The 21,043-nt window shown below is 39.4% G+C and overlaps 1 protein-coding gene across 1 annotated transcript in view; it reads left to right on the forward strand.

Moving 5' to 3' along the window:
* The window catches only part of LOC149471954 (dynein axonemal heavy chain 3-like), a 156,249-nt gene extending 150,678 nt beyond the window's left edge, over positions 1–5,571 (forward strand). Inside the window, exon 21 of the mRNA XM_089651965.1 lies at positions 4,781–5,571. Coding sequence (XP_089508091.1) covers positions 4,781–4,789 — 9 coding nt within the window. The 3' untranslated portion in view covers positions 4,790–5,571. The remainder of the gene's footprint in view (positions 1–4,780) is intronic.
* The last annotated feature ends 15,472 nt before the right edge of the window (positions 5,572–21,043 follow it).

A 21,043-nucleotide genomic window follows, 5' to 3' on the forward strand; every position in this document is an offset into this window, starting at 1 on the left:
GTGGTAGTCTATTTAAAATGACAAAGTGGGGTCAGCGCATGCTGAAGTACACAGTGAGCAGAAGTCACCAACTGTTTGCAGAGTCAATAGCTAAAGATGTCCAAACTTCATGTTGCCTTCAAATTAACATAACAACAGCGCTTAGAGAGCTTCATGGAATGGGTTTCCATGGCCAAGCAGCTACATCCAAGCCTAACATCACCAAGTGCACTTCAAAGCGTTGGTTGCAGTGTTGTAAAGCACGCCGCCACTGGCAGTGGAGACGTGTTCTCTGGAGTGACCAATCATGCTTCTCTTTCTGGCAATCTGATTGACATGTCTGGGTTTGGTGGTTGCCAGGAGAAAAGTACTTGCCTGATTGCATTGTGCTAAGGGTAAAATTTGATTCAGGGAGAATTATAATGTGGGGTTGTTTTTCAGGGGTTGGGCTTGGTCCCTTAGTTCCAGTGAAGGGAACTCTTAAGGTGTCAGCATACCAAGACATTTTGGACAATTTCATGTTCCCAACTTTGTGGGAACAGTTTTGGGATGGCCCCTTCCTATTCAAACATGATTGCACACCAGTGCACAAAGCAAGGTCCATAAAGACATAGATGAGTGTTTTTGGGGTGGAGAAACTTGACTGGCCTGCACCTGACCTCAACCCAATAGAACACCTTTGGGATGAATTAGAGTGGAGATTGTGAGCCAGGCCTTCTCAACTGACATCAGTGTCTGACCTCACAAATGCGCTTCTGGAAGAATGTTCAAACATTCCCATAGACACACTCCTAAACCTTGTGGACAGCCTTCCCAGAAGATATGAAGCTATTATAGCTGCAAAGGGTGGGTCAACTCAATATTGAACTCTATGGAGTAATACTGGCATGCCATTAAAGTTCATGTGCCTGTAAAGACAGGTGTTTTCAATACTTTTGGAAATGTAGTGTACCTGTAGTATGTCTGGAATATTTGATAATCTCCTGTAGGAAAACATATATTGAATGTTTGATACCACTTCTGGGGATGTCCGGGTCCATATTTGTGGTCCCCTTCATTTATTAAGTTGACTACCACTGGTGTAGACTGTAGGACTTCAACAGGAATAGTGAGCTTCCTAAGCAAGCAATGTAGCAACTTAGCTTTGTGTACTAATAGAAATATCAGGGATAAACGTTTGATTTTTTTTTCATGTTAAATATTATTCCTGATTTTTGGCAAAGGTTGATCTTAAGGACATTAACACTTCTGCACTAGTACCTTAGAGCCTGCGAGACCAATTATAATTGCAAACACATTTTTAGACCTAAATGACCCAAGAGATTTTATTTGCATATGAGAATTTCAATAAACCTCTTGTTGCCAAATGCACATTGAAATGCATATTTTGCAAATTAAATGGCCAACAACAGGTAAGGCTGTTGTTATCCATGCTTTTCATTTTGTTTACCACACCACCATTTCATAGCCAGTCTATAGCCTTGCCTGTGCTGCAAATTCATATTCAAAAACAGGTATGCTCGTTATTAGCTAATAAACTTACAGAACTCTGAAAGGTTTTGTAGTATAAACTGACTAATAAAGCTTTGTGGTGCTTTGAGTTTCTCTACTTATAGTTCTTAGCAGTCAACTCAAAACCTAAGTTTTGGATAGACTAAGGAACAAATAGGACCCTTAAAGTGGAACTTTAGTCAGAAAATGTATTCCTGATAGATCACTTTATGCTGCCCCCCTTTGCAGGTATTACTATATAAAACATTACTTTTTCTCAATTTAAAATAAGTGCCTATACTGTGTAGAATCCAGTAAGGCCCTGTCTCACCCTGCTCAGCACAGACTCAGTTGTCTTGTATTCTTGGCACTGAGCTGTGAGTCACTAGAGGCTAATCAGATGACAGCTTAAAGGTTTACTGCTTGTGAGGGGAGGAGGAAGCATCAGGAATGACACAGACAATGCTGAGGGAACACAGATTAGGAAAGAGAAAAGAAAAGCAGGGGAGGTGACAGGACAAACTCTGCTGCCAGGGATACACAAAAAGTTTAAACTGCAAGGATAGTGTCTTATCTTATCTCTCTGATATTCTCTCTCATTTCTCACTTGGCAGTAGCAGCAACTGGTGAATTTCAGCACTGTAAAGCTTCTGCCAGTCTTTCTTTCTAGCTGAACCAAGACATAAAATCAAGACTTCAAATGCACATATTTTATTTCAGAAAATGACATATAGCTTTTGAGACCAAGGAAAGGAGGACAGTTTCCAGTAAGGAAGTGACTGCTCTGGGCTTTAACAAAATTGACAAGGAGAAACAGGAGCAATTTTGGAGGCAATTTACAGTACACACTAATTTTGTTAGCATAGACATTAATGTGGAATGCATGTCCTGCTGTTAAAGAAAATTAATTGTTATCAAATCATTGTGGGTAAAGCTCCTCTTTAAGTTTTCCTTGCGTTATGTGTCTCTTTGAAAGGGACAAGAAGAAGTAGCATAATGTAATGGTGACATGAACAGTAATAAAGCATATTTCATTCAGTAGGGTGTAGAAGAATGAGAACTATTGGCAGGTTCCTGTCTTTTGATGAGTTTCTTCAACATTTACTGTCCTAGTGAAGCCATGTGTGTCAGGATGTCATTCTGGCCAGAACTAAAGTGAAAGCTCCCCAACAGGAACTTTGACAGCAATAAAAAAAAACCCCTCTCAAACCCAGTCAGATTTATGTCTATTTATCCTCAGTGTTATAAACTGAATTAAACATTTTATAGGTGTACGATTCTCCATACGGTTTCTCATATGATTGACTGATACTTATTTTCAGTAGTATTTGAAAAGGATTCACTGGTATCAAAACAGCCTTGTTTACTTACAGGGCATTACTGCTGTCAACAGCTTTATCTTTCAGTTAGCAATTTTATTGAATTTGCCTCCTAACATAAAACATACTCATAAAGGACATATCTTTTCTTGTAATGAGTAGTACAAATATAAACCCGGAAAGCTGAACTTTGTTATAGTGTAGATCTTAAATTATAGGACATGTATATGTATAAAAGATAAACAAAAATGATATATTTCATGTATAGTTTGTATATTCTAATGGTTTAATGAGCCTTGGAAACATATGTTTGACCAAAAAAATGTTTTATAGTTTTTGGCAATTACAAATGAAATCATAACTCTAGGATTTGGTTTTACTTTTTATTCAGGCCAGGTTAATATTTTTTATTACTATTATTATTGTTGTTTTTGTTATTACTTGTTTACTGCTCTGCTTTTTTCATTCCCTTTGAATATTCCACAACAGACAATGAAGTGACAATTTACACTTGTTAAAACTGTAATAAACTCAGAAAACCCATTAACAGATCAATTATAATGCCATGTGAACACAAACATCAGTATGTAACTTGAATTAATATCATAGCCTATAGTTTATTCAGTAATATATTAGACAAAATGCTGACATTTTTTTCTGTTGACTGTCATGATAAGGGAAGAAATGATGAAGAAATATTTTCCCTAGGCTTTCAACCTATGCCATTGGGTACATTTCATTCTAGAAACCTGTCACATTATGATCATTGATCTCGAGTGATTGCCAGCTGGGTCCTTGGAACACAGCCAGACTGACAAGAACCTCATTTGTACACTGACCTTATCAGGAATAGCCTGTGAGCCGTAGCCATCCAAATCTGATGCTCTAAGTAGTGCATTCACTGTATTTTCCCTTTTTCTATATTTACTAGTGGTAAATATATCAGTCACACATCTTGTTTATTACACTGTGGAGACTGGGGACTTTTGGATTATTAGTCACAGATTATTGTAAATTCTGTCCTCAGAGTATGATTAAACCGTTCATTAGCAAAGTTGTGCTGCTTAATTGCACTGCCAAGTAATGGGGTGATTTGTAAAAACGTGACTATGGTACAGTGAAAGCTCTTAATGCCAATTGTGTTTGAAAGTAATGATCGCTTGAGGTTCTAAAATGCCTGCAAGAGTTTTAAGTACCACACAGAGGGCCATCTATCGCAAGCATGCCAAGGACCTAAAGTGTGGAGTAATAAACGGATTGCACTCTTTTGGCCATATGAGATTGACTTTATATGCCTGTGCTTACTAATCATGTTTAAATGACAAAGAGTTGCATTTTGCTGCAGGGACACTGTTCATTCTGTTTCTGAATTCTTGTTTGATAAATCTTTATTTATACATTTTACAAAGTACAACATCACAACAACTGTAAGCCATAAACGCCTAAAAGGCTTTCGGGTGCATAATATATCACAATTTCTGCAAAACTCAACCCTAACAATGAGGTTTCCCCAGGAGATCCCTGGGGGATATCAACAAACATATCCACAACAGATGAGAAAATGGAGGTTACAGTCTACAGAATGGATCTAAAGGCCCCAGTACCATGCCTGAATCTTAATACCAGACAGAAGTTCGCTGGAGAATGGAAAAGAAATACTAGAGGGAATGGGGATAAAAGGAGGGATAAGAGAGGAAGAAGGGAGGAGAAGCAAGCCCAACAAGGAGAAGAAAGAGAGCCCTGTGTCTCCTTGAGAGGCGAAAGGAGCATAGCAACATCAAGGTCAATGGAAGCTATCCCTAGCCTGGCCCAAAAATTATAAGTTGTAGAAAGTAAACATTTAGTTATCAACAATCAGGCAATGACCACAAATGTGTATAGGTGTCAGAGATAATAAATTCTACCCATAATGCTCAAGTATTGTAGAATTGCAATTATTTATCAAGACATCGATACCTCCATTCCTCCACTAATCTGCATTCTTTTTTCAGGTGGGCTGAGGTACAGAAAAGTTGATTAGTTAGGTTGGATTAACTGGATTGGATTTCCTCAGCTGATTACTCATGGAAAAAGCTGGCACCTCTACGGAATCCTGTTCAATAAGCTCACTGGATAGGACCTTGTGCGTTAATAAGCAGTTTCAGTAGCTTTCTCTTTTTTCATTCACCTTTGCAATGGCTATGTACCTTTTTTTGCATATTCTATCTCTTAGAAGAATTACATCATTATAACTGTTTTACCTAGCAACATGGCAATTACACTACTATGCTAAGTTACACTTGAATTTACTTGCCCAAAAAATCCCAATACATTGAAATTTTATGTGCACCATAATTTTCACTCAAAGGAAGTGTTAAATATTCTGAGCATGACATTCTGTGGTCAATTGCTTGCACAGTATGCAGGCTTCAGTGAGTTTAACCTATCTGGAAGAAATGCAAATGTGCTTTTTTATTTTTGCATATAAATGAACTTCAACAAGCCATTTGTCATAACTATGTGCTACAGCGAGCAACATTTACATATAATAATAATCCCTGGGTCACCCTCGGTGCTGGCTTTCAGTTTACAGGTTATAATAAATAAACATGGCTTTAAGCTTCTTTTTTTCTCCTCTACTTAGTTCTCTGTTCTATGTATCTTATGTTGCTCTTTGTGTTTTTAATCCAAACGGATAATTGAGCTTTGCAGTGATACTTCTCTAATTTAGACTGCCTCTGCCCACTGGGTGCTCAGAATTCTGCTTGTCCTGGGAAAGAGCAATAAAAATCTATAAAATGAATTGTCTTTAGTGACTTTTCTGCTTTCTCTCACTCTTACTTTCTCTCTCTTTACATCTGCTTAAGGGGTTACAAATAATTACATTTATATGATACAGGAATACTGCGTTCTTATATAATATTAGAACAACTGACACTATCGTTTGAAGCAAGTGGACTGTGTTATATGCGAAAGCAGTGCCTTCATATAACATTTTGTTTTGGGTCTATTTTACACTAAAATATTCTGCTGCATTGTGTCACATGCATGTTATAGCCTATTGCATCATGTGTTAATGCAGCTGATTAATTTGAATGGGTTTTCTAAGGCACCACAATGGACAAAAAAATCACGCATGAACTATTTCTAGATGTGCACTGCAATGCACAATAATGGGTTGCCCATTTAGATGGGTTTCCCGCTGAAGGACCAACATGTGTGAGCACAGCACAGTGATGTAGATGGGCCTTTAAAGTAAACCTTTCCTGAGGGAAACAGGGGGCTGACATTATTGATCCTCTCTTGAAGATTTTGATTTCCTGGCTAGTACACTGACCAACCTGGTTCAATAGGATTTATGTCACTGGCATGGGACAAATATGCATGTCTGTAAAATTGTACATCCTTATTTGCACAAAATATTGAGGGTAAGAGGTACATATGACAACCATGAACTAGAATTTTCAGAATTATTATTATTCAGGATTTATATAGCACCAACAGTTTGCACAATACTTTAGAACATGAGGGCAGACAGTACAGTTACAATACAATTCAACACAAGAGGTATCAGAGGTCCCTGCTCATTAGAGCTTACAATCTAAAAGGGGAGGGTCAAGTGATACAAAAGGTAATAACTGTAGGGGATGAGCTGATGGAGAAAGTGGAAATACAGCTGTTGATGGAGGTGGAATAGGCTTTTCTGGAGAGAAGGGTTTGCCGGGATCACCTAAACGTGGACAGAGTAGGAGATAGCCAGACAGATTGGGACGTACCAATGGTAGCCTTCATATCTCTCTAAAGAAAGTCTTCCTTTAGAAATGTTTAGAGTGTCAAAGTGACTATAATGTTGTTTTACATTAAGTCCAGCTAGTAACATATTTGCTGTTTTGGCTTAGAGACAAACACTGCGTATGTATTTGTTTTAACATGTCAAATATACATAACATGTATAAAAAGAAATAAGATCTGGAACTACATCAGCAATTCAAATAATACCTCTCATTTACTATATCACTTAAAACAGGTAACAAAATGCTGAAATAAATATACTGAGGACTCAGCCAATATCACTGACAGCCTGAAAAACAGTTCAGAGCTTTGAAAATATAACAATAGAGAATATCTATACCATAATAACTTAGCCTGGCACCTGTATCAAATGTTTACAGTATGGAAATGGTTAATTGCTGGCAAAAAATTGAGAAGACATTCCAGACAGAAACTCATAGGATAAACCGTCATGCACATTAGGTGGTCCAACAGGTATTGCCAATGCATGCGCATGATGTTTGTAGGAAAACAGTGGAAATGTACAACATTGCAAGCCAATAAGCCTAAGAGAAATCCCAACAAAATATATTCAATAATACTGATATTATCTTATTATTTGACAGAAATGACGGTCATAGAAATGATACATGAGTTACAGCACCATATGGTTTTCTACACAAAGCCACAAGTCTCAAGATATACTGTAATTGGCTACAAACATCATATGTATGCATTTGCTATACCTAATGAACAATCGAATGTGTACAGTCATGGCCGAAATTGTTGGCACCCTTGATATTTTTCCTGAAAATCAAGTATTTCACACAAAAAAGGTATTGCATTAACACATGTTTTGCTATACACATGTTTATTCCCTTTGTATGTATTGGAACAAATATAAAACAGAGGCAGAAAAGCAAATATGACATAATGTCACACAAAACCCCAAAAATGGGCTGGACAAAAGTATTGGCACCCTTAACTTAATATTTGGTTGCACACCCTTTGGAAAACATAACTGAAATCAGTCGCTTCCTATAACCATCAATAAGCTTCTGACACCTCTCACCCGGAATTTTGGACCACTCTTCCTTTGCAAACAGCTCCAGGTCTCTCTTATTGGAAGGACACCTTTTCCCAACAGCAATTTTAAGATCTCTCCACAGGTGTTCAATGGGATTTAGATCTGGGCTCATTGCTGGCCACTTCAGAACTCTCCAGCGCTTCTTTGCCATCCATTTCTGAGTGCTTTTTGACGTATGTTTGGGGTCATTGTCCTGCTGGAAGACCCAGGATCTTGGACGCAAACCCAGCTTTCTGACACTGGGCCCTACAGTGCGACCCAAAATCCTTTGGTAATCCTCAGATTTCATGATGCCTTGCACACAGTCAAGGCACCCAGTGCCAGAGGCAGCAAAACAACCCCAAAACATCATTGAACCTCCACCATATTTTACCGTAGGTACTGTGTTTTGTTCTTTGTAGGCCTCATTCCGTTTTCGGTAAACAGTAGAATGATGTGCTTTACCGAAAAGCTCTATCTTGGTCTCATCTGTCCACAAGACGTTTTCCCAGAAGGCTTTTGGCTTACTCAAGTACATTTTGGCAAACTGTAGTCTTGCTTTTTTATGTCTCTGTGTCAGCAGTGGGGTCCTCCTGGGTCTCCTGCCATAGCGTTTCATTTCATTTAAATGTCGACGGATAGTTCGCGCTGACACTGATGCTCCCTGAGCCTGCAGGACAGCTTGAATGTCTTTGGAACATGTTTGGGGCTGCTTATCCACCATCCGGACTATTCTGCGTTGCAATCTTTCATCAATTTTCCTCATCCGTCCACGACCAGGGAGATTAGCTACAGTGCCATGGGTTGCAAACTTCTTGATAATGTTGCGCACTGTGGACAAAGGCAAATCTAGTTCTCTGGAGATGGACTTGTAACCTTGAGATTGTTGATATTTTGCCACAATTTTGGTTCTCAGGTCCTCAGACAGTTCTCGTCTCCTCTTTCTGTTGTCCATGCTTAGTGTGGCACAGACAGACACACAATGCAAAGGTTAAGTGAACGTCTCTCCTTTTTATCTGCTTTCAGGTGTGATTTCTATATTGCCCACACCTGTTACTTGCCCCAGGTGAGTTTACAGGAGCATCACATGCTTGTAACATTCTTATTTATCCGCAGTTGTGAAAGGGTGCCAATACTTTTGTCCAGCCCATTTTTGGAGGTTTGTGTGACATTATGTCGAATTTGCTTTCTTTCCTCCCTTTTTTTGTTTTGTCCCAATACACACAAAGGGAATAAACATGTGTATAGCAAAACATGTGTTAATGCAATACGTTTCGTGAGAAATACATGATTTCCTGGAGAAATATCAAGGGTGCCAACAATTTCGGCCATGACTGTATGTTCCTGTTGTTTACCCTATGTGTTTCCCTTTTGGAATGCCTTTTTGATATTATTTGCCAGCATTAACCATTTCTGCACTGTAGCAGTTTGGTACAGCTGTACGGCTAGGTTATTGTTTTTTGGATATTCTCTAATGTTATATTTTAGAAGTTATGAACCTCTTTTAGACTTCCTCTAATATTTGATTGGAGGCCTAGTATATTTATTTTTTTTATTTGATTATACTAGATTTAAAGTGTAAAATAATTAAAAGTGCGATTCAGATGTGTTACTGCTGTGTCCACAGATCTCATTCAATTTTATAGTTGTTGCATCCTATAAATTTAGTGGGATCCACAATTGTTTTCAAGATAACAATGGTATTATACATTTCTTGCTTAATATATGCAAGAGTTCTTAAAATCAAAGGGATCTCATGATGCTCATTGAATCCAGTGCCACTGGGAGACATTTAACACCAGTGGACAATTGTTCCTAGGATGACAATGAAGGATCAGAGGTCTCATTGAGTGTGGTGAGCCTTTCTTTGGACCTAAAGGTGCCTTTTGTAGGCAGCACACATACAGCAACCTACATTATTACCTTCATTTTACAGAAAAGGATCAGAGATTATCTTTTCCTTAAATAAATAGCCTTGTATAATAAAGACCACATTCAATAATTTAGAGTGCAGACTTTCACTCCCTAGGAAATGATAATTGCTATGCAGCTATCACAAGTAATGCTTAAATCTGGAGCATCACTTGCAGGGAGTGGGAGTGTGTATACAATAATTGTGTTATATTGAGGATTAAAGTATTGCACTTTTATACTGGCTTACCTATCCAGTTTCCCTTTTGTTCCATTTGTCACCTGGCTTATTTAGAATAAACTGACCCCAGCTCATCGTGTTTTCCTAGTCCCCACTTCCAGTTACCTCCTATATCAAATAACATCCAACACAGTAGCATTGTTTTTGTATAGTGTAAAAATAAAATGGTGTCATATAGTGGGATAAATCCACAGTTATGAAGTGATCTGTTGCTTTGTTCCATCTAACACAGTCACACTTCATTCTTTAAGTTATATAGGAGGGTGCCTATGATACGGTTACCATAAACAGTGCCGTCATAACTACTTTGGAGTAAAGAAGAAAGTAAGCACTTGGCTACAGGAAAGATGAGATGATGAGACACATCTTTGCTGCTCCTTAAGTATAGATTATTTGGCCTTTGCATGGACATCTTTTCATTAAGTGAATGTCAACATGTGCAGGTAAAGTGTTAAAGCTGAATACCTACATAATTAACTGTGTATTCAGGTCAAATATTCATTCAATGATATTAGATCAACATTTCTATTTATAGTTCTGATTTTCCACTGGATTAATCCACTATCCTCATTTAGATATACTTGAGGGAGAAGTGTGCAACAAAATGTGTTATTCAAAATTTAAAATGATAAAAACATAAGTCCTGCTAGATCACTTCAGGTTGTCTCCTTATGCAGGTACAGCTATGTAAAACATCAAATATAAGCACCAATACTGTTTAAAATCTAGTACACTGTATCACCCTGCTCTGCACATTTATGTTTCAGCACTTGGGGACCCCCAGGTCACCATAACTAGTGTCCCATTGGAATATTTCCCCTCTTTTACTTTTCTGGGGACAACCACAAATTTGGGATTTTCCTTTACTTTCACTTTTAATGATAATGGTAAACAGGAGAAACATAGAGGGTGAATCTCCTTCATGGGGGTACAGACAGCAATAAAAACTGGCAAGCATTCTAATCTCTCTCCACTCTATACTTTAACCACCTGATGACTGGGCTATAGCTGAATGATGGCTACAATGCGGTCGTCAAGTTATGGGAGGGCACCATATGACATCCTCCAGGACCACGCCTCCCTCGTGCAGAAAGCTCTATGGTTGCTGTGTCCTTTGGACACAGTAATCACATGACATGGTAAAGGGCCAATCACAGCTGATCACAATGTAAATACAGTTTCCGGGTATTTGCTGCACTTTCCTCATGCTGTCACAATGAGAGAGGAGAGCCAGTAATCGGAAAGTGTATTCCCACACCAAAGGAGATCAGTGAAGCCCCAAGGGGACATCAGTGCAGCCCCAACAGTGTCCATCAGTGCTGCCAGAAGTGTCCATCAGTGCAGTCCCAACAGTGTCCATCGGTGCTGCCAGTCAGTGTCCCTGAGTGTTGCCAATCAGTGTCTATTAGTGCCACCAGTCAGTGCCCATAAGTGCCCATCAGTGTCACCAGTCAGTGTCATCTATCAGTGACCTTCCTTGCCACCTATCAGTGCAGCCTCATCAGTACCTCCTTATCAGTGCCCATTAGTGCAGCCTATAAGTACCCATCAGTGCAGCCTATCAGTGCCCATCAGTGCTGCATATAAGTGCCCATCAGTGCAGCCTCAAAATTTTAAACAAAAACTAAAAAAATAATTTTTTTTTTCAAAAGTGTTGGTCTTTTTTAATTTTTTGTTTGAAAGCTCTATATGTATAGAAAAAATGATACAACTTTCATATGGGTACAGTGTTGCATGACAACGCAATAGTCATTCAAAGTGCGACAGCACTGAAAGGTGAAAATTGGCCTGGGCAGGAAGGGGGTGAAAGTGTCTGGTAGGCAAGTGATTAAGTGATGAATAACTATTTCTGTTTAAAATGCAAATAGATTCTGAATTGAAATAGCTTTAAATGTTTTCATTTACCATATTCAAGTTATGCTAGAAGTCGGGTAAATACAGCTAAACTTGTTATATAATGTCAAAGTAGCTTCCTTTAGCTCTAATAAAGGTCAGGAACATAGCCTATCATTTAAGCTGCACAGATAATGTAGTCATCTTAATCCCCTTACCATGGAATGAGTAGAAGCACAATATCATGATGGAAGGTATGAAAGCTCATGCAACCTCCCTGTTAAATAGCTTATTCCGGTCATCTAGGTACTTTGAAATCTGGGAAAGGTGTTTAAAGAGTGAGGATGATTTACTACAGAAGTTTTGAATCTTTACTAACAAAATTGTGTGAATATTCACTTCAATTGAATAATTGAAGTGACTCCTCACACACATTTTTGAGTGTAGATTCTCAACTTGTTTAGTAAATTAGCCTTATGTGTCACTATGTCTATAAACACTGGGGTATGTTAACAGCCCTTAATTAAAACCGAGGAATTCACTTGGATGAGCTGTGAAACATCTTAAACCTTAAGGAACAAGACCAGCTGAGTGGTACTAGCTACTAAAAGATACTAAAATGTCTTGCTAAGTAGACTACTGGGATCCATTCACAAAGCAGTATCTGACTGCATCCAAGTATGTGATAAGATACCACACAGTGTTTTTCAAAAAGTTTTTTCAATTCACAAAATGCTACTAATATACCACATTTGCCATTTTATGAAGTCATGCGATATTTTAGTAGTGAAAGCTTGCGGTAATTTAACGCCGGCGATTGCCAGTTTCCTTAAACAGTATAAATAGCTGGTTGTTAAGGAGCAGGCAGGCACTGGCATCCTTAACAGACAGTAAATGATATGGTTGTTAAGGAGTTGGAGGCCGTCACGTCCTTAACAACTGATGCATCATCAGCTGTCAGCGGGGTTCCGCTGACAGGTGAATGTAAGGAAAAGAATTGCCTGTGTTTAAAAATTGCAGAAAAAACACGGTGTGGGCCCCCCAATCCATATCAGGCCCTTCGGATCTAATATGGATTGTAAGAGAAACCCCACACCAAAATTAATAAAAACACTTGAGGTCCCACAAATCCATACCAAAATTTATTCTGAGCATGCAGCTGCCAGGTTAGGAAAGGGGGGGATGGAAGTGAGCACTAACACCCTCCTGGACCATACCAGACCACATTCCCTTAACATGGGGGGTGCTTTGAGGCAGGAAGGCTTCCCCCAAAGCATCTTGTCCCCTTGTGGCATCTTGTCCCCAGCGGGGCATGTGGCCTGGTATGGTTTGGGGAGGACTTGCCCATCCCACCCTTTCCTGACCTTCCAGGCTGCAAAGATCTGGGATTTTGGGGGGGGACCCACATTTTTTTATTTCGGTATGTGGTTCCACTTAAAATCCATACCAGACCCGAAGAGATTGGGGGGGGGGGGGGGGGGTGGCGGGATCTCCATGCCATTTTTTTCAGCAATTTTTAAATGCCAGCAATTCTTTATTTCCTTTTGTGAATTGACTTTAACTCCCTAATTACTGCATAAAGCAATAGTGAATTTACATTTTCAGGCATTTGGGAAAACATCTAAATACCGCATGTGATCTGCTTTTTTTAATGGAGTCCTCTGTTGTCAGGTTACAGATTTACAATAAAGCCTACAATACCATGTCTCCAGAATCTTGTAGAACTGTGGATGAATGAATTCACAAATAATAAAGTATAACCTTTAGAATGATTGTAAAAAACATGTTATACTTACCTGCTTTGTGCAATTGCACAGAGCAGCCTAGAACCTCCTCTTCTCGGGTCCCCCACCAGTATTCCTGGTTGTTCCTCTTTTTAGCTGTTTCCTATTGCAGAACCCCTAGAGCCCCTAGGGGCTTGATTCTGGGCTGTGCTGCCTGTGTCCATAGACACAGACAGCATGACTCGTCCCTGTCCCATTCCCCTCTCTCTCATCACAGGATTTGATTGACAACAGTGGGAGCCAATAGATCCTGCTGCTCTTATCCAAGCCTGTGAGAGCGAGGAGCAGGGGGATAGCCACTATAGATGGGCACAGCGCTGAATAGAGTGTGGACTCAGCTAAGTATTGGGGGGTGAGGGGCTGAAACTAAAACCTAAATCCAGGGAATGCATTAAGGTAAACAAAGCTTGGGCTTTATAACCAATTTAAGCTGAAGATTAGTAATTTTGAGGAGGTGGAGGATACAGCATGAAATTAGTTAGCTATAATGATGTGTGTCCCATGTTCTGTAGGCTGCTGCTTCATGTACAAGTCCTTCCTTCAGGCCACTGGACACAGGCCAGATCAGTCATCTCCTGGTTCTACATGGGTTAAAAGCAGTGGTTGTGGATAAGAAATACTTGCGCTGCTTGCCTCACCCCCCCCCCCTTCATCCAATACACCATTCACAGAACTCATACTATCATAACGTGATCTGTGAATAAAAGAGATAAATAACAGTATCACTCCTGCCCCATAACAGAATTGAGTTGCATTGTAGGACAATAAGTTCTTGAATGGTGGGGGGACAGCAGGTGAGCTGTACACTCCATCACACTTGCAGCCGCTGCTGTTAGCCCCTGTAGCATTTCAAGATCTCTGCTCTGGGCATAATCCAGAGGCATGAAGTAAGGATTTTCACATGAAGCAGCAGTCCGTAGAACATGACATATACACTATTTAGTTTGGTGTTGGTATCTCAAGAAAAAATATCAAACGTCAGCTGAAATTTTACAGTTTATTATTAGTAAATAAACTCACCCACAGTTCCACAAGTTTCTGGAGTTCTTCTCATTGTGTTTGGTGCTGTATCCCCCTCTGCCCCTCAAAAAAAGAATTACTATCTTCAGCTTTAATTGTGTCAATGGTACATTGTATTCATTATTTTTTCCTAAAATGCCTAGAATGCATTGCACCCACAATCAACAGATCGCTGGTGCAATCTTAGGCTCCTGCAGACTCTCAGCATAGCTGCCTGTCTGTATCTCATATGGTTAGGCAGTTTCCTAGAGAGCAGAAAGCTCAATGGACTACCAGAACACTCACCAACGCTTTCGTAGTCCAATGAGGACTACAAACTCATCGGCTGCAATGGCTGATGATACTTGTAGGCATTCACACAAGACTGTGAATGAATGAATGACATGAATGAATGAATGACATGGCCATGTGGGTCTCCACACACATTATTTCCAAATTGTGATAGTGGGTGTGGGGAGAAGATTCCCTCCCACTATTACACGGAGGGACGGATTGGGGGGTAGAGGCTTCAGTTGCTGGAACATGTTACATATTCTTCCATAAAAATAGGTGAAACATAACATGTTCCAAAGGTGAACTTATCCTTTTAATGTATTTTTTGCCTGGATATGTTTAACTACTTCCCAACTGCCCTATAGCAGAAATACTGCTACAGGGCAGCACAGGTGTGCAAAATCATGTATATATATACGTGATTTTGAATTCCAGGGTAGGGGGCGCATGGTGATTACTGAGGATCTCCGATGAGGAGGAGAACTGTTTTGTTTACTAACAGTTCTCCTCCTTGTCAGCTCGAGCACACTGCTTTGGATAGCTGTGCACAACACAGCCATCCAAAGCAGTGTGCTTACAGTGAAGCACCCAGACACTGCCCTATAGTAAAACACACCCAGCAGGAGTTAATCGTTTGATTGCCCCTCATGTTAACCCCTTCCTGCCCAGTGCCATTAGTACAGTGTTAGTGCTTTTCTTTAGCACTGATCACTGTATTGGTGTCACTGGGGATGTCAGTGACACGAAGTCAGTTCCATTCAGTGTCAGAATGTCTGCTGCAGTCCCGCTATAAGCCGCTGATCACCACCATTACTAGTAAAAGTAATAAAAAAAATCCCACTATATATACTGCCATTTGTAAACACTATAACTTTCACATAAACCAATCAATTTACATGTATTTGGATTTTGTTTAGCAAAGACGTGTAGCAGAATGCATTTTGGCCTAAATTTATGAGGAAATCTGATTTTTACATTTTTTTACTGGACATGTTTAATGGCAAAAAGTCAAAAATATAGTTTTTTTCCCAAAATTGTTGATCTTTTTTTTTATAGCGCAAAAAATAAAAACCGCAGAGGCAATCAAATACCACCAAAAGAAAGCTCAATTTGCAGGAAAAAAAAGGACGTAAACTTTATTTGTGTGCAGCATTGCATGACTGTGCAATTTTCAGTTAAAGTAACGCAGCGACATAACGAAAAAAATTGCCTGGTCGGGAGGGCGGGGGGGCTAAATACTCAGGAGGGCAAGTAGTTAAAAAGTGTGTACATACTGTATAGGCAATAACCAGTACTAAGAGGTATGTTTACAAAGCAGTAATTCTGACATTCATCCAGCGTTCACTATCTATGTGTTTTAAATTACAGTCATTGATTCATTACTACTGTCTTGTGAAAATAATTCTGTTTTGCTTTAAAAATATGCCCCAAAGAGTTTATGCAACACCTCCTAGAGTAGAATGAGGGGAGGAATAGAGACATGGAAAGAAAATAAACTGAGTAAAATAATAAAAGGAGCAAGGATCTGTAACATATAACACATGACAAGTACTCAATTTATACTTGAATACCATATTATACTTAACAATCTGTAGCTCATAACTCCACAAAGACGTTTTTTCAGCCACCAGTTCACTAAACTGATATGGTCACATAACTCAGAAGAATGCATGTGGGACCGATTATAGTAACCAAGTAAATTGTATCGTTCTGACTATACTGTCACAATAATCAAACAGTTGTACGAGGCTATGCAGTTCCATTTTCCCAGAATGAGGTTGTAGGTACTACAATGGTGCAAAAGCTCTAATAACATTGCTTAATATCAATCTCATATGACTGTTTTAGTAGTCACCAAACAGACTTTTTCCTCACACTAGCAACTAAGAATAGCATTTGAAAATTCCCTGAAAAGAAATGTCTTATATATTAATCAGAGACTACAGCTGAAGGACTTTACTTTCAGTTGCCATGAGAACTGTTGTGTTATCAGTAGTCCCTGTCAGTATGACCACTCAATGTGCCTGTATCAGAGGGCTTCATAATTATAATTTTACTATAAAACTAGTTCACAGAGGTGATCAAATAATGGCATGAAGTTTCTAAAACTGCTCACTGTTTATCCATTGTATCTCCTAATGCCATCTAAAATGACTACTAGGATCAGTTTCTGTATGAAATATTTTACTTGAGATCATTTTATTATTTGTTCAGTTTCTCTATATTTTGATTCTTTCCTTAAATGATTTGTTTTGCATAAGAAAAGAAAACTGTTTCTAAAATTGTGTATTCTTTTTTAAACCTACATGAACAAATTACAGATAAATGCTGCTTGGATGCTTTGAAATTTGCTGAATTTGTTTTTGTATTTACATTAATTTATTGATTTTGAAATATTTCTAGGGGTCAACATTGGTGGGACTAAAGTAAACTATAAATTATAGGGGCTCTTTAGTGTTACCTATCAGCTTTTATTAATCTTAAAAAATGCAAAATGATTTCTTTTTAATTTGTAATAGATTAATCTACCTGGAGGTATGATTATTTCCGATTTTTGGTTCTTGAAAGCGGTACCATTTTTTTGCATGGAAATATGTAGTTTTTTTATTGTAGGCCTGTAAATTTTAGGAATAACTCACTGAAATCTGTCCGAACAAGAGTCTAGTAAACATTCCGGATATGGTAAAACTTGAAACACGAAATCATAAATTATAATTTAATAAATAATCATAAAAAATAATAATATAATAATAATAAATTTAATTCAATAATATAATCAAACCAAAAACACTGAAATTTGAAATACAGAGGCAAATTCGCACATCGCTGAGCAAAGTCACAAAATGATGACGAATTTCCCCACAAATCATTATCACTCAATTCTGCAAGTGGTTCTGATTTACTATTGCTGTTCTCTAGCTGATCTAAAACAGCTTTTGACCAAAAGGGACGCTTTTTGGACACCATGGACTTTTGTAAGTTTCCAGACAGAAAGAACAGACAAAATGCAGGCAGGGCACGGGACAAAGCAGTAGGGAAAAAATGTATGTGAAATGCTTTGAAACAGCAATGTTTTACTATGTGATATTCATTTAAAAAAAAATTACATTTTTAAAAAACTTCAAATTTGCCGCCGGTTCCAGTGCCCGTACGTCCCCGACGTCACAGGGACCGGAACACGGAAGCCGGATGCCGGCATCGGCCGGAGGAGATGGCTGGGGACACTGCAGGGGACACATCACGGGAGCGAAGGACAAGGTAAGCGCTGCAGTGAATCCCTGTGCAACGCTGCATGGTAAGCCCGAGTGTAGCTTGGGGTTACCGCTCTTGGTACTGAAATTTTACCCCGAGCTACACTCGGGAATACCGCCAGGGAGGTTAAGGGAAGGTTATGATCCCTGTCAAAATTCTTTTTGTATTCTGTATTCTGTTGGGAAGATTTCCTCTCACCAGCTCTCCCATGGCCAAAGCAAAAATCCCTGGTTGTCACCAGGGTCACCAGAAATAGTGCCTCCATTCGAAGATTTCACTTCTATTACTGTTCATGGGACAACCTAAAAAGTGGGATATCCCAAAAGGGTAAATTAACCTGGATAGGGTCAATTTCCCTAGCTGGGTTACAGACAGCAATAAATATCAATCAGGTGTTCTACTATTTCTACACTCTGTTCAAAACTAAAATAAAATCTTTAAAGGATCAAAGTTCACCTTTTTACTAAAAATAATAAATGCACATTTTTTGCTGGTAATGTCCTGCAGACCTGTCAGTATATCTGCTTATCAGTAAGGGTATCTGTTTAGCAGATATACCGACAGGAAGAATCATTGAACTACCACAGTGCTGCACAGCACTGTGGTAGTTCATTGAGAACTACAAGCCAAGAGCCACAAAGGCTGTCGGAACTTTTAGTCCACTCATTCCCCGAACTCTGTGAATGAATGACGTGACTGGGCAGGGGCAGCCCCGACGGCTGTTTTTTTTTTTAAATTGTGACAGTTCCCCCGCTAGCTATCTCAGTGGAGAGAGGGAAGGAGCAGGGGCCTGTTTGATCCTAAAATTTTACATTCTATGATAGGAGTTAGGCAATTGTAGTTTACCAAGTGTATTGGTAAGTTGAGCTTTGATATACCAAAACGAATATCGAAAAGGTTCCATATGGGTGGCCAGTTCCACAGGAGTAAAGGAGTGTTCCATAAAGTGTCGCCATCTAAAGATGAAGCGACGTGAAGATTTAAAATTCTGGGTAATGGTATTCAGCTTCTCTAGATTAAATAGGGCAGTTAGTGCCTGTATTACCATTTTAAGTTGTGGAGGGTTTGGCTGTATCTAAGCTTGCATGAGTGCTCTGCAAGCTACCAACAAATATGAATCCACTGAGGAAGAGCATTTGGACTTGTTGACATTGCTGGATCTTGATAATTGAAGAGACAGAGCATAGGGTCATTGGTGAAAGTGATGTTATACGGATGATTAATGTAACGAAAAACCGGTCCCAGAAGGTGGAAACTCGGGCATATTCCCAAAGGAGATGAAACAAACTAGGTTGGGTGTGGTCGCAACAAGGACACATAGGGCGGGGAATGACCGCTGGATTTGCTGCGAAAGGATAGTAAGCTCTGTGGATAATTTTAAATTGAGTTTCCTGCCATGTTTCGCAGAGGACAAATGAAAATATTTTCCAGTATCCCGACAATATTTTGTCCGAAGGATCATTAGTAGACAGTATGGGAGTCCATGGCTTAAAAGGAGTAAGATTATTATTATGATACAGTATTTATATAGTACCAAAGGGTATGCTCAGCGCTGTACAGTAGCAAGGGGGACAGAACATGAGACAAGACAGTAACAATACAATACACGAGGGGTTCGAGGGCCCTGCTCTTTCGAGCTTACAATCTAGGAGATGGTACTTTGCAGACTGGTGTGAGATTAGATGAGCGTAAATTGCCGAGATGGAATATTTATCCTGACATAGCAGATTTTCCATAAAGGTGCATTGGACGGGATATTGCTTTGGATTATAACACGTTCTGAGGAAGGTCACCAGCTGAAAGTAGTAAAAGATATGAAATCCCTGTAGGGTGTATTTATCAGCTAGTACTGAAAAAGAATGGAAAGTACGTTTGGTATCATCAAAGATAAATATGACTTTAGTAAGTCCACTATGAGACCAGTGTTTGAATGCTGCATGCTCACCCGCTGGTGGGAATATAGGGAAAATAGGCAGATGGGAGGATATCCTTAGCGGTAGGTCAAGTCGTTTTCACATTTCCCTCCAGGCCAATACTGTGTCTCTAATCAGGAGGTTTCATCAGAGGGATCGAGGTAGGGCCTTGAAGTTAGAATGTAGAATGGCTGGAAAGTGTAACGGAGAGACCAAGGCCTCCTTTAGGGAGTAGTTCGAATAACGGGATTTCCCAGTAATCCAATCAAGACTAATGGAGGAGGCAGGACAGGTTGTAGAATTTAATATTTGGCAGGCCTGCTCCCCCCTCACTCTTTGGGAGACTGAGCTTTTGTAATGCAATACCCGGTTTCTTACACTGCCACAGAAAGATCTGTAGAGCCCTATGGATCTTCTAAACATCAGAATGTTTTAACAGAAGAGGGAGTGTTTGCAAAGGATAGAGCAGTCTTGCGAATGAAACCATTTTTAAAGATGGCATCTCCCAAAGAGTGAAAGGGGAAGAGTCGTCCAAACTTCCAGTTCCTATACAATCTTGTTGATTAAAGGAGGGTAATTTAGGTAATAGAAAGACGATGGTTCTCTGCCTATGCGGATGCCCAAATACATGATGGATTGAGTAGCTATATCAAAGGAAGAAGAATGAATCCAATGTTATGATGTAGTAGCATTCAAAGGTAGTACTTCGCTCTTATCAAAATTGATTCTAAGGCCGGAACACTTATGGAAGGTTGCAAACAGGTCCTGAAGTAGAAGGATGTCTTTGGGTGGATCCAAGGAAAATAGTATTATATCATCCACAAAGAGAGCTGAGCGGAGAGTAATGTCGCCAATCGTGACACCAGTAACCCCCGAAGTTGAATTGAGCCATCTGAACAAAGGTTCAAGGGTGATATTAAAGAGGAGGGGGGAGAGTGGGAAGCCCTGCCTAGTGCCTTTGGTCAAGGGCATGCTTGAGGAAATAAAGTCAGGTGTGACTAGTCTAGCCATGGGTGAGGAGTACATGCATCGTAAAAAGTCCAAAATAGGGCCTTAAAAAATAGTCCTTTTCATAATCATGAAGAGCCAAGCAAAGCTTATGTTATTGAAGGCTTTTTCGGAGTCTAATGATATAAGTGCTAGATCCATCTGTGGGTTTGTTTTAGCATGTTCCAGGGATAATAGTATTTGCAGATGTTACGCGTTGCCGA

This window comes from Staurois parvus, unplaced genomic scaffold, assembly GCF_062004578.1.
Source record: "Staurois parvus isolate SC_StPar_1 unplaced genomic scaffold, SC_StPar_1.0 ptg000025l, whole genome shotgun sequence".
NCBI classification, from domain to species: domain Eukaryota; kingdom Metazoa; phylum Chordata; class Amphibia; order Anura; family Ranidae; genus Staurois; species Staurois parvus.